Source organism: Bos mutus, chromosome 7 (genome assembly GCF_027580195.1).
Source record: "Bos mutus isolate GX-2022 chromosome 7, NWIPB_WYAK_1.1, whole genome shotgun sequence".
Lineage (NCBI taxonomy): Eukaryota > Metazoa > Chordata > Mammalia > Artiodactyla > Bovidae > Bos > Bos mutus.
The window spans coordinates 87110371-87123827 of NC_091623.1; the positions used below are offsets into that span (position 1 = coordinate 87110371).

Here is a 13457-nt window from a genome sequence, read left to right on the forward strand (position 1 = left end):
CAGTAGGAGTGGAGTCATTCTACTGGAGTTTTCTACATTCCAAAGAGTTTAAGCAAAAATTCATGAAAGTTTCCAGAAGGAGGAGTTCACCTCACTCATTTCTTAGTGACCGACTAAGATCTACAGAGCCGTATTATTTCTCGTCCTTTGACTAGTCGTATGGTCTTATTTCCCTTTTATACTCGTTGTCAGCATAACCAGGAAAGAGTCATAAGGATATACAATGATGTGTAAAAATAAGTAGCTGTTACGGGCATATGGCTCGATGAGGCTGATGGACTCAGTTGCATGAGATACTTCAGGTCGGGGTAGATCTCTTTCTCTTTTTAGTATTCTTTGTAATGTAGACTTTCTGAAATCAGTGTCCCACAGTACCTTGGACTGCTATCATTGATTACCTGGAAGATCGACAACTTACATAGAGTGTGGGAATGTATGGCTGTAAAGACTGGCAAATTCTGTCTTATCCGTGTAAACCCTTCACCCTCCAACCACTTTGGGTATTTCAGCAATTGGGTATACCAATACCAAAACCTAAGGGTATTCCTGAAATTCTTTACTGCCTCAACTCAAAAGAAGCCTTGAGTTTATTCACTTGGTATTTATGAACTTTTATGTGTCTAGCATTGTACAACACTAATCTTGTGCCCTAAAAACACTTAAGGTTTTTTTTAATATTTTCAAGCAGAAAGCTAGTTTTAGAAATGTCAACATTGCTGTTGGCACCAGTTTGAATTTGTATGTTTGTTTCTCCTATTTATTTAGAACTGAGAAATCTTTTAGAAAAAACACATCCCTGATCCCATAGGTTACAGATCAGACCTGAGAAATGAACTGACCTTCAAAACATCAAAGTGGCAATGAGTTGAAATCAAAATGCTTTTTTCTCTCTTTCATTCATCATGTTTCTATTTGAGCACAAATTTGTTGAAAAGCAGGATAGGTGCCTAGGTTTTAAGAAGATGGCTGTCTTTTTAGAAGATCGGCTTGTCCTCCATCTATAGGTAGACAGTAGGATCACTCAAGTCACAGTTTTCAATATGTATGTGGGATTGTATTCCAGGGTAAACTTTTTGCAAGGGCAGCAGAGTGCCCAGTTTTTCTCCCTTCTTGATAGAACCTTTATATTTAATTGGCTTGATGTAGAACATTTTAATGCAGAAACCTGAAAGAAAAGAAGTAAAATTATTCATTATCTAGGTTTTAGTAGCCTTGAATCAGAAGTTTTCTTTAAAGAGCAGAAATGAAAAAAAAGAAAGGATGATTGATTGAACTCAATGAGCGAACAGAAGAAAATGACACAATCATATCAGAAATGAAGACTAAAATTACAAGATGCTGAAGGAAGAATAGACTCAAATCACTTTAAAAAGGCATTGACGAATAGCTGAGAAACACCAGCTAGCTGAAAACATTGACCCAGAACAATGTCAACTTCAAGACAGATTCTGATAAAACACTTTTAAAAACAAAGCAAAGTAGAAATAATAACAGGCACAAGAATACAAAGCTTTCTAAATACCAGAAGAAAAAAAGACCTGTCAGAGAAATAGAAATAATACCATTGTAATACCATAATTATAAAATAATAACAGTGCCGGGACCAAATATATGAGTTGTATCTATAAATGTTAATTCATGTATTAAAAAGATTTTCATATTGGCTTGAAAAGCAAAATGAAAGTCTGTGCTGTATACAATTAGACAGTCACTGAAAAGGTATAAAAATTCAAGGCTGGGAAAGATTTACCTTGCAAATGGAAGGAAAGGGAAAGCAAGGGTTATGATCTTGTTACCTTCAGGCCAAAAAGCATTGAAGCCAGACAAAGAATGACAATTATAATGCTAAATCCAACGAAGATAAAATAGTTAAAACTATCCAGGCACTCAATGACACAGAAATCATTATATAACACAAAAATCCTATAAAGGAGAGATTACAGGAGATACAAGGAGAAATAGAAACCCAGCAGTAGTAGAAGACTCCAACACATTTGGTGTCAGTGCAAACCGGTCAGGTGGGCAGAAAGCATAGGCAGGGCTATAGGAGCATCCTGTCCAGCACAGTAGCTGCCATCCACTGACTAGTCAACACTTGAAATGTAGCTAATTTGAATTAGATGCACTTTATAAGATACACATTGGATTTTTGAAGATAGTACCCCCTCCAAAGTTAAACATTACTAATTTCATATTGCATTTTGAAATGACAATAATTTGGAGATCTTAAAATATTAAAATTAAGTTATAGTTTCTTTTTACCTAATGTGGATGTGGGAAAATTAAGATTACATATGTGGCTTTTATTATTACTATTGGTGGACAGTACTGCTGCAGAAAATCTAAGTGAAATCCATAAGCTACATCTTATATACATAAGTTAAACAGAATATGTCCAAGGCTGCTGCTGCTGCTGCCAAGTCGCTTCAGTCGTGTCCGACTCTGCACGACCCCAGAGACGGCAGCCCACCAGGCTCCCCGTCCCTGGGATTCTCCAGGCAAGAACTCTGGAGTGGGGTGCCATTTCCTTCTCCAACGCATGAAAGCGAAAAGTGAAAGTGAAGTCGCTCAGTCATGTCCGACCCTCTGCTACCCCATGGACTGCAGGCTACCAGGCTCCTCCATCCATGGGATTTTCCAGGCAAGAGTACTGGAGTGGGGTGCCATTGCCTTCTCCAGTATAGCAGTGCAAGAAGACCTAAATAAATGGAAGATATAACATGCTCATTGATTGGAAGATCCATTACTTCTAAGACATCAATTCTTCTCAGTTTGATCTGTATAGTCAATGCAAACCCAATCCAAGACCCAGCAAGATTTTTGGTGGAGATTGACAAACTGCTTCTGTAATTTATTTGGAAATTCAGATAACCCAGGACTTGCCAAGGCAATCTGAAAAAAAGAGCAAAGTTGGAAGATTTATACTATTAAGAGATCAAGGTGTATTTTATAGCTAAGATAATTAAGACAGTGCAGTACTGCTGGAAGATTAACCAACTGACCAACGAAACACCGTAGAAAGACCATAAACAGACCCACATATATGCAGACCTTGATTTATGACAAGATACTTTTGTGCAGTGAGGAGAAAACGGTATTGGCAAGTTAATGGTATGGAGTCAGTTATCTATATGGGAGAAGAATTTGATTCTTCTCATTCCTTACAGAAAAGCCAATTCCAGATGGATTATAAATCTAAATATGAAAGGTCAAGCAATAAAGCTTGTGGACAAAAGCCTAGGGTGAATATCTTTAGGGTTTCAGGATGGGCAAATGTGTCTTAAACAGGTAATAAAAATGTGCTAACAGTAAAGGAGGATACTACTAAATTGGACTGCATTAAAAATAATAATTTTGGTTTATTAAAAAACAACATTTGAAAAGTTAAAAAAGGAGCCCAGAAGATGGGAGAAGATAGTTATAATACATATTTGGCAAAGAATTTATGTCCAAAATACACAAAAAGCTCCCACATACCTCTAAAACACTGGGCATTTTGCAAAATATGTGAAGAGGCACTTCACAAAAGACAGTATTGATGTTATCAATAAATATGAAAAATATCAATAAATATGAAATGCAGATTAAAGTTAAAGGAGATACCATTACACACTCATGAGAATGACTGAAATGAGAAAAGCAGATAACACTAAGTATTGTGTATGGAGCAACTGGAATTTTCACACACTCCTCATGGGAGTGTGAATGAATAGCACCACTTTGGGAAGCCAGGTGGCAGTATCTGCTAAGGCTGCAGATACATCTACCAAGTGACCCAGCAACTCCACTCCTCTAGCGTCTGCCAGTTGCTGAGTATATTGATTCCAGCTATGCATTCTGGACTGGGGAAGTTACTACAAGGGGGTCATGTGGATGCACTTGGTCCACTTGTAAGATGGACCCTAGCGAAAAACTGTCTTGATCACCTGACTGCATAAGCCCTGATCAGGGACCGCAGTGGCCTTTTGTGTCTTTAGGAATTAGTGTCAGCTTTAAGTGTCTTCATCTCCAGTGTGCAGTCATCCTGCTAAAAGGCTAGAGCAAGTCCCTTTGAGAACAGCTATAAAGTAAGGCTTATAGTATAAATTTTTGGCTTTTGTGACAGCCCTTCCTTAGAAAGGCTCAGCCTCCCTTTCATTCAAGAGAGCCCCTGGACTGTAAACTGACTCAAGTCTGGGAATCAGTTGATAGCGTTGGGAGAAGATTTTCAGACCCAGAATTGATCGAGGTCAGAATTTTTTGTTCATCAGACCTAGAGTGTTTCCTTTTATACAAATCAAATAAAGCTTTAGTACACTGCCCATGTATTTGGTTCTAGGTCACCGTGATTAAGCAGACAGTGCCATAGATCCTTGATTCTGATGCATCTGATGACTGTTTGACCTCTGCTCCCCACTGGGTAGCCATGCCAACCTTGACTGCTCAGTGGAGTCCTTTCAATGGCAGTGGTTTCTCTTATTTCAAGCCTAGAGAAGATAGCCTCCAGATCGCTCCTTAAAGACTTGGGCTCCTTAGCAAAATGTTTCTCATGGCCTTGGTGAGAGGAGTGTCACTAAACCCACCCCCAGCAGGCATGCAAATTTATGTTCATGAAAAGACATGTACTAGAAAGTTCATAGTAGCATTTTCCTAATTGCCTGAAACTGGATACTGCCCAAATGTCCATTTAGAGCATGATTAAATAAATAAACACACATGCATGCAATGGATACTATAGGTAAATAATGATGAATGAACCTCACAAACATGAATGAATCTTACAAACATCATGGTAATAAAAGAAGGCCCCCACTCAAAAGAGTGCATGCTGTTTAATTCTATTTAAATCATTTTCAAAAACTAGGCAAAAAAAAAAAAACCTAAAAGGTAGTACAAGGGGTCTCTGGGCTGCTGCTGTTGTACTTTTTCTTGAAATAGTGTAATCGGCAGGTTGCCCTGGTGTGCTTACTTTGTGAAAATTCATTGAGCCAGCCATTTTTGCTTTGTGCACTTTGCTGTATGTATGTTCTATTGCAATAGATTTAAAACACCAAATAAGAAGCCTAGGACCGAAGTACCAGGAGACCTGACTTTACCTAGAACATAGAGCTTTTGAAAATGTTGTTTTTGTTCAGTTGCTAAGTTGTGTCCCACTCTTTGTGACCCTTTGGACTGTAGCACACCAGGCCCTTCTGTCCTCCACTATCTCCCAGAGTTTGCTTAAATTCATGTCCATTAAATTGGTGATGCTATCTAACCATCTCATCCTCTGTCACCCTCTTCTCCTTTTGCCTTCAATCTTTCCCAGCATCAGGATCTTTTCCATTGAGTCAGCTCTTCCCTTCTGGTGGCAAAAGTATTGGAGCTTCAGCTTCAGCATCAGTCCTTCCAATAAATATTCCGAGTTGATTACCTTCAGGATTTGATCTCCTTTCAATCCAGGAGACTCTAAAGAGTTCTCCAGCACCACAGTTCAAAAGCATCAATTCTTCAGCGCTCAGCCTTCTTTATGGTCCAACTATCACATCTCTACATGACTACTGGAAAAGCCATAGCTTTGACTATATGGACCTTTGTTGGCAAAGTGGTATCTCTGCTTTTTAATACACTGTCTAGGTTTGTCTCATTTTCCTTCAAGGAACAAGTGTTTTTTTAACTTTATGGCTGCAGTCACCATCCACAGTGATTTTGGAGCCCAAGAAAATTAAAATCTGTCACTGTTTACAGCTTTTCCCCATCTCTTTGCCATGAAGTGATGGCACTGGATGCCATGATCTTAGTTTTTTGAATGTTGAGTTTTAAGCCAGTTTTTTCACTCTCCTCTTTCACTTTCATCAAGAGGCTCTTCAGTTCCTCTTCACTTTCTGCCATAAGGGTGGTGTCATCTGCATACCTGAGGTTGTTGATATTTCTCCCAGCAGTCTTGATTTCAGCTTGTGATTCATCCAGCCTGGCATTTCACATAATATACTCTGCATATAAGTTAAATTAGCAGGGTGACAATACATAGCCTTGTCATACTTCTTTCTCAATTTTGAACCAGTCAGTTGTTCCATATCCAGTTCTAACTGTTTCTTCCTGACCCACATACAGCTTTCTCAGGAGGCAGGTAAGGTGGTCTATTATTCCCATCTCTTTAAAAATTTTCCACAGTTCATTGTGAGCCACACAGTCAAAGACTTTAGCCTAGTCAATAAAACAGATGTTTTTCTGAAACTCACTTTCTTGCTCCATGATACAACAAATGTTTGCAATTTGATCCCTGGTTCCTCTGCCTCTTCAAAACCCAGCTTGTACACCTGAAAGTTCTTGGTTCATGTATTGCTGAAGCCTAGCTTGAAGGATTTTAAGCATAACCTTGCTAGCATGTGAAATGAGTGCAACTGTACAGCAGTGTAAACGATCTTTGGCATTGTCCTTCTTTGGGACTGGAACGAACGCTGATCTTTTCCAGTCCTGTGGCCACTGTTGAGTTTTCTAAATTTGCTGACATGTTGAGTGCAGCACTTTAACAGCATCATCTTTTAGGATTTTAAATAGCTCAGCTGGAAGTCTGTCACCTCCACTAGCTTTGTTTTTAGTAATGCTTCGTAAAGCCCACTTGACTTCATACTCCAAGATGTCTGCCTCTAGGTGAGTGACCATATCATCGTGATTATCTGGGTCATCAAGACCTTTCTTGTTTAGTTCTTCTGTGTATTCTTGCCACCTCTTCTTAATCTCTTCTGGTTTTGCTTACTGTTTCTGTCTTTTATCACGCCCCATTCTTGCATGAAATGTTCCCTTGATATCTCCTTTTTTTTTGAAGAGATCTTTAGTCTTACCCATTTTATTTTTCCTCTATTTCTCTATTTTCCTCTATTTCCTGGCATTATTCATTTAAGAAGGCCTTCTTATCCTTTCTATTCTCTGAACTGTGAACTCAGTTGAGATTATCTTTGTCTTTCTCCTTTGCTTTTCACTTCTCTTCTCAGCTATTTGTAAGGCCTCCTTAGACAACCACTTTGCCTTCTTGCATTTCTGTTTGTTTGGGATTGTTTTTGTCACTGCCTCCTATATAGTGTTATAAACCTCAGTCCATAGTTCTTCAGGCATTCTGTCTCCAGATCTCATCCCTTGAATCTATTTGTCACTTCCACTGTATAATCATCAGGGATTTGCTTTAGATCATATCTGAATGGCCTACTGGTTTTCCCTACTTGCTTCAATTTAAGCCTGAATTTTGCAATAAGGAGTTCATAATCTGAGCCACAGTCAGCTCCAGGTCTCGTTTTTGCTGATGGTATAGCACTTCTTCATCTTTGGCTGCAAAGAACGTAATCAGATTTTCGTATTGACTACCTAGTAATGTCCATGTGTAGAGCTGTCTCTTGAGTTGTTGGAAAAGGGAATTTGCTATGACCAGTGCATTCTCTTGACAATATTCTGTTAGCCTTTGCTCTGCTTCATTTTGTACTCCAAGGCCAAACTTGCCTGTTATTCCAGGTATCTCTTGACTTCCTACTTTTGCATTCCAGTGCTCTGTGATGAAAAGGACATCTTTTTTTTGGTGTTAGTTCTAGAAGGTCTTGTCAGTCTTCATAGAACTGATGAACTTCACCTTCTTCAGCATCAGTGGTTGGGGCATAGACTTGGATTAGTGTGATGTTGAATGGTTTGTCTTGGAAATCAACTGAGACCATTCTGTTGTTTTTGAGATTACACCCAAGTACTGCATTTCAGACTCTTTCTGACTATGAGGGCTACTCCATTTCTTCTAAGTGGTTCTTGCCCACAGTAATAGGTATAATGGTCATCTGAATTAAATCTGACCATTCCCGTCACTGATTCCTAAAATGTTTATGTTCAATCTTGCCATCTCCTGCTTGACCACATCCAATTTACCTTGATTCACGGACCTAATGTTCCAGGTTCCTATGCAATATTGTTCTTTACAGCTTTGGACTTTACTTTGACCACTAGACACATGTACAGCTGAACATTTGAAAACAGTTCACATAAACTCTTGCAGAAATGCCAACATTTTCCAGTTGTGGAACTGGTAAATGAAAGCATCCATTCATTATAGCTAATATTGCTGAAAGTGATTTTGCTTGGAGAATATTAAGCAAAGCCATGTGGACCTCAGGAGGAAAGTGCCCCAGTCAGGTATAGAGCTAGGTGGGGAGTGTATGTATAAAAAAGATGACTGTAGGGAAAGTGGTGAAACATCTTGGAAAATGTGTGGGCTGTTTTAGTACAGTACCCTTGTCCTTTAGTTCCTAGGTTTTGTTCCTTTGAAAGAAGAATGCAACTTCTCTGTATAGAATACACATGAAATAAGCATCAGAGATCTCCACTATATGCCCCAGGTACATACACCACTTCTTACCTCCTCCAGAGATCCGAACACCATTATTGATGGCATTTTTGTTTTTATAAGGTTTCTCCTGGCCCATGATCTTTCCGGTGAAAGGTGCGTAAACAGCAGAGCCATCTGAGCACAAGACATCTACACCCTGGTGAAGCTTCTGATTTCTAGGATATAAATAAGAATGAACAGACTGAAGAACTGCCCTGGGAATTTTATTGCCCAGGAACAGGGGTTAACCCACTGTTCCCAGTCCAGGGTATCAAAAATGTTGGGATGTCCCAGGTTTCCTCACTCTGTTTAGTCAGTTTTCACCTCCCTCTCCGCAGGTATTCATAATCATGTTGTAAAGGTTAAAGCATGTAAGATAGTATTTGGTACACAAGAAGTGTTTAAAAAAAATGTTAGCCATTATTAATATATGGCATCTGGGGGAGATGAGGCAATCAATGTAAGTAAATGTTATAGATACCTGAATCTTTACATCTGTAAGACCACCTAGAAAAGAGTTGACTTTTTATGGGAACCTATTTTATAAGAAGAATCATAGTCTTTTTTTTCTCTCAGTGATCCATACGCATCATTTATTGTGTATGACATTTTAATATGGTGACTGATAGCTCCTGCATTTATTAAACTCTGTGGGGCACAAATGGAAAACGATCCCAGGTTGTAAGGTTTCCTGAGGTTGTCTCTAACAGTCCTCACTCTTCCTGCTCTTACCAGGCTCTTCTCCTTCTAATAGGCCTCCTGAAAGTCAGATTCACCAGGATTGTTAGCATTATGTGTATAGCAACATAGAGCAGGTTCCACGTGAGGAGCCAGTAAGTTATTGAATGAGTCAAGTGCACAAACTGTAGGGTTTATGGACTGATTGAGCCTGAGTTTTGGCAATTCAGGGGCCATTTCCCCCTGTGTCCCATTTCTCAGCCCTATTCCATGTATGTGAGGTTGCTTTGTGAATAGTATCTGTGTGAGTGAGAGTTCTGTGATTAGAGTGGTGATTGGTAATGCAGTTGGTGCGTGTGCTATACACACTCAGTCGTGTCTGACTCATTGTGACCCCATTGACTGTAGCCCACCAGGCTCCCCTGTCCATGGGATTTTCCAGGCAAGAGTACTGGAGTGGGTTGCCATTTCCCTCTCCAAATGCAGTTGGACATGTTGCTATTTCATCAGAAAGTGGCACTCCCTAAGTAGTACTGGGAATTGTTGAACATTCATAGTATGTCCCTCACTGTCTGGAAGAGATTACCTGCTTAGGGCCAGCCTTTGGTATTTACCTCCCAAAGCCTGGGTCAGTAACACCACAGTCTGCTGGCAACAAGAGCTAAAAGCCTGAATCCTAGTTCCCCAGCCTTCAACCACCTTCACTGTGTTTGGCAGGTCCCTCAGCCGTTTGGTGCCCCAGTTCAAGTTCCTCTTCTATAAAATGGGATGGTAAAGTTTGGTTTTCACTTTGGAAAAGCCAGGTGAGATGAGTCAACATATGAAAACATTGAGAGAGAAAACATAGCTCTCCTCTCTGTGGTCCTTATTCAGTGCTCTGTTCTCAATTCAGAGCCCACATCTGAAGCCCTGTTCTTGGAAGTTGCTCCAGACATGGTAATGCAACTGGTTTTGCCTCTGAATTTTCCTGCCGTCAGAAGGGAAAGGATGGTGAGCACTTGTGGAAACTTACAGCGAGGACACTGAGCAAAGAGGTTGAGCTGAAAGAGTGTGTGTGTGAAACCCCATTACCTCTGAGCCGTGTACTGGCCACAGCCATGGCCATCACATGTCCTGATCTCATTGGAAGACTTGCCAGCACATATAATAGCCCATGGTCCAGCCAGTGCTGAAAAGGAAAAACATGAGAAGCAGGTTTCCTGACCACGTATTCCCAATATCCATTACCCTCATGTCTCCCAGCAGATTCAAAAATTCTTTTCATTATACTTTTTCTCTGATTTTTTCTGTAGTTTATGGGGTGGCCTGCCTTTAACTCCTGATTCAGCTGTAAAATGGCCCTTTTTTCCCTGGCCGTGGAAGTTTGTTTTCTGACGTGTAGAGTATTTGTAAGTTTATTTACAAGCACTCACCTTTATTGTTATTATTTGTTTTATATTATCCGCCGAACAATGTTGTAGATGGTGCTTTAAAATTTTTCTTTGCTTATGACTTGGCGTGGGGCCCTCTATGTTTAGGTTAAACAAAATAATTGAACAACATGGCTCAAAGAAATGATTCTAGAGTAACTTTGAAATGTTCTTTATTTTTAGTCTTGATCCAAGATGTTTGAATTGAAGGAAAAACAAACTATGAGTTAGCAAAGTGTATTTAACACTAAATGGATCTCTTTCATATCCACTGACATAGAAGAGGAGATTCTTAGAAATAAGAACATGTCAAACTAATTTAGCCTAGAGCAGAGTGTGAAGAGAAGGTGAGGAAGTGAGTAATAACAATTACTTGAAAAATTGAGAAGCCATAAAACATGGAGGGAGGGGGCTGGCTGTCTTCATGTATTTTGTGCAAACTTTCCGTGCAACTTCTCGTTATTAGAGTAAGCACTTGATAAATATTCCTTTAAATTGTTTCCTGGATTTCTAATTATTTATATTCACAGAGAGTTGCATTAAGAAACTCATCGTTTTACTTCAAAGCAAACTAACAAAAATGGAAGCAAAAGCAGGAATCTGCTAATTTGGTTGTTGGTTATATTTAAAGGTATTTTGCTATTCATTAATATATGTGTTATGAAAAGAAGCTACAGAATATGACCATTAAGCATATTCTTGAATATACCTCTAAAAGGTATATTATGCCTTTGGACCAAGCTTCAAGTCACTTTGGCCCTAATATTTATCCTTCAGAATTGAGGCATATATTAGTTTATTAGTGTATTCATTTGCTCTTTTGCTATGACAGGGGAGTGTTCCCCTTGTCCTGCTGCTGCTGCTGCTAAGTCACTTCAGTCGTGTCCAACTCTGTGCGACCCCATAGACGGCAGCCCACCAGGCTCCCCATCCCTGGGATTCTCCAGGCAAGAACACTGGAGTGGGTTGCCATTTCCTTCTCCGATGCATGAAAGTGAAAAGTGAAAGTGAAGTCGCCCAGTCGTGTCCGACTCTTCGCGACCCCGTGGACTGCAGCCCATCAGGCTTCTCCATCCATGGGATTTTCCAGGCAAGAGTACTGGAGTGGGTGCCATCGCCTTCTCCGTCCCCTTATCCTAATCCATACCAATTTTTGTGTCAGGGGTTTTCTAAATCAGATTCTCATACAAACTTTATTTTCTAATTTTGTTCCAATTAATTCCAAACTAAGATTGTTTTTTCTTTTCTGCTTCTCTCATTAAAGAAATAGAACATTCAGGTGGAAGTCATTGATAACCACTCTTGACCTTGTGTATTCTTCCTTTTCTGCTTTAAAAAAAAATTTTTTTTTTATTGTGGTAAAAGTCACATAACATAAAACAGACTGTGTTAACCATATCTAACTGTGCATTTCAGTGGCACGAAGTACATTCATATTGTTGTGCAACTCTTCATCATCCAACTTCCAACTTGTTCACCTTCCTAAATGGAAACTCTGTCCCCAGTAAACAACAATTCCCCACTCCCCTCACTGCCCCCCACCCCCGACAGCATCCGCCAGTATGCCTTCTATGAAGTTGACTGTTCTAGTTACCTCGTATAAGCAGAATCAAATGATGCATGTCAGCACCTAGTGTTTATTGGAATGCGTTTCTAAAGTTAACAGTGTGTGTCCTACACACAGACAAAGCTGCTTTTCCCCTGTGCAGTACGGTAGGTTCTCATTCGATTTCTGTCTTATACATGGTAGTAGATATATGTCATTCTCAATCTCCCAATTCATCCCACCCTGCCATTACCCTCTTGGTGTCCGTATGTTCGTTCTCTGCGTTGGTGTCTCTGTTTAAGCTTTGCTTCCTATTCCACTGTTAATAACCAAATATACAAGTTTCTGTTGTGGTTGTAATGTTAATGACTTTCGAATCTATCCTTGGAATCAATTTTTAAAAGTCAGCCAGGATTCTAAGACAGTAATTTTGACTTACCAGGTGAAATCAGAGCAGCCAGAAGGAGGGTTCCTGTGGAAAACATTTGTCTTTGTCTCTCTAGAATGCTTCTTCCTCTGACCCTTAGGCTTGCCCCCACACACTCTGTGAAGAATATTCCAGTCTGAATTAGTATTATCTAGCTATTTAACCTTAGAATTCTGCATCTCTCATATCTTCAATTTGGTACAAGACCCAAAAATTTACGAGAATGGAAGGAGTCAGATTTTAATACTCTGTGGACAGCTATGTAGGACCTACGTAAAAGCTTTTCATCTGAAAAAGCTAACTTTATTGGAAATGCTGACTAAATATTAACAGAAGTGATAAGGCTGGGTGAAGAGTGGCTTTTCTCTGGGCTGTGACTGGTGGGAGGATATCCACATGAAGAAATGAATATTTAATATTGTCTGCTAGTAGATCTGTCTTTCATTCCCTGGATAGGGTATGTTTCAGAAAAGAAGATTAATAATGTATGACCTTCTATAGTATATTTTTTAGTATTTCCCTTGGGTTTTTTTGGAGGATCAGTTAATTTTATCTGTGTAATGTTTGCAAATACTTTTATAATTTTGAGAAAATTATCTTTCTTTAAATATGTGACTTTAGATGTTTGCTTGTTTGTAATAATGAAAAATTAACATCCACAGTACCCATAAGTAGAGAAAAGGATGAATGATATACGATGGAGTATAATAGCAGTTGGAATATATATTGTCATTCCAATTTTCCAGAAGAGAAAACAAAGGCACAGTTTGATTAGGTGAATTCACTCAAGATCACATGGGGAGGACGTAACAGATTTGGGATTCAAACCTATGGGGAAGAGGGGAAGTTTTGCTGTGTTCGAATCATCTAAAGAGATTCTCTCTTAGGCATTGGTCATTTATCCACAGCAGTGGTTCTCACCAGGAATAATTTTGTCCCCCAGGAAACACTTGGCAGTGTCTAGAAATGTTTTTGGTCGTCACTGCTACACAGACGCTGTTGGAACATAGTGGGCAGAGGCCAGGGCTACTGCTAAACATCATACCGGACATAGAACATACCCCAGGGCAAAGAATT

General features: G+C 39.5%; 1 protein-coding gene across 1 annotated transcript; it reads right to left on the reverse strand.

The window, feature by feature from the left end:
- Window positions 1–998: 998 nt before the first annotated feature.
- On the reverse strand, window positions 999–12564 carry LECT2 (leukocyte cell derived chemotaxin 2). Its single transcript, XM_005890392.3, has 4 exons — window positions 12393–12564; window positions 10070–10166; window positions 8351–8496; window positions 999–1165 (listed from the first exon to the last, which is right to left on the reverse strand). Exons 1-4 carry the CDS (start codon window positions 12436–12438, stop codon window positions 999–1001), a joined length of 456 nt encoding a protein of 151 aa, XP_005890454.1. The 5' UTR covers window positions 12439–12564.
- Window positions 12565–13457: the final 893 nt, after the last annotated feature.

Coding starts and splice junctions, on each gene's coding strand:
- LECT2 (XM_005890392.3), bottom strand. CDS start 12,438: ATGTTTTCCACAGGAACCCTCCTTCTGGCTGCTCTGATTTCACCTG. Junction 10,167..12,392: donor GGCTGCTCTGATTTCACCTG/GTAAGTCAAAAT, acceptor TTTCCTTTTCAG/CACTGGCTGGACCATGGGCT. Junction 1,166..8,350: donor TGTTCGGATCTCTGGAGGAG/GTAAGAAGTGGT, acceptor CTTTTCTTTCAG/GTTTCTGCATTAAAATGTTC.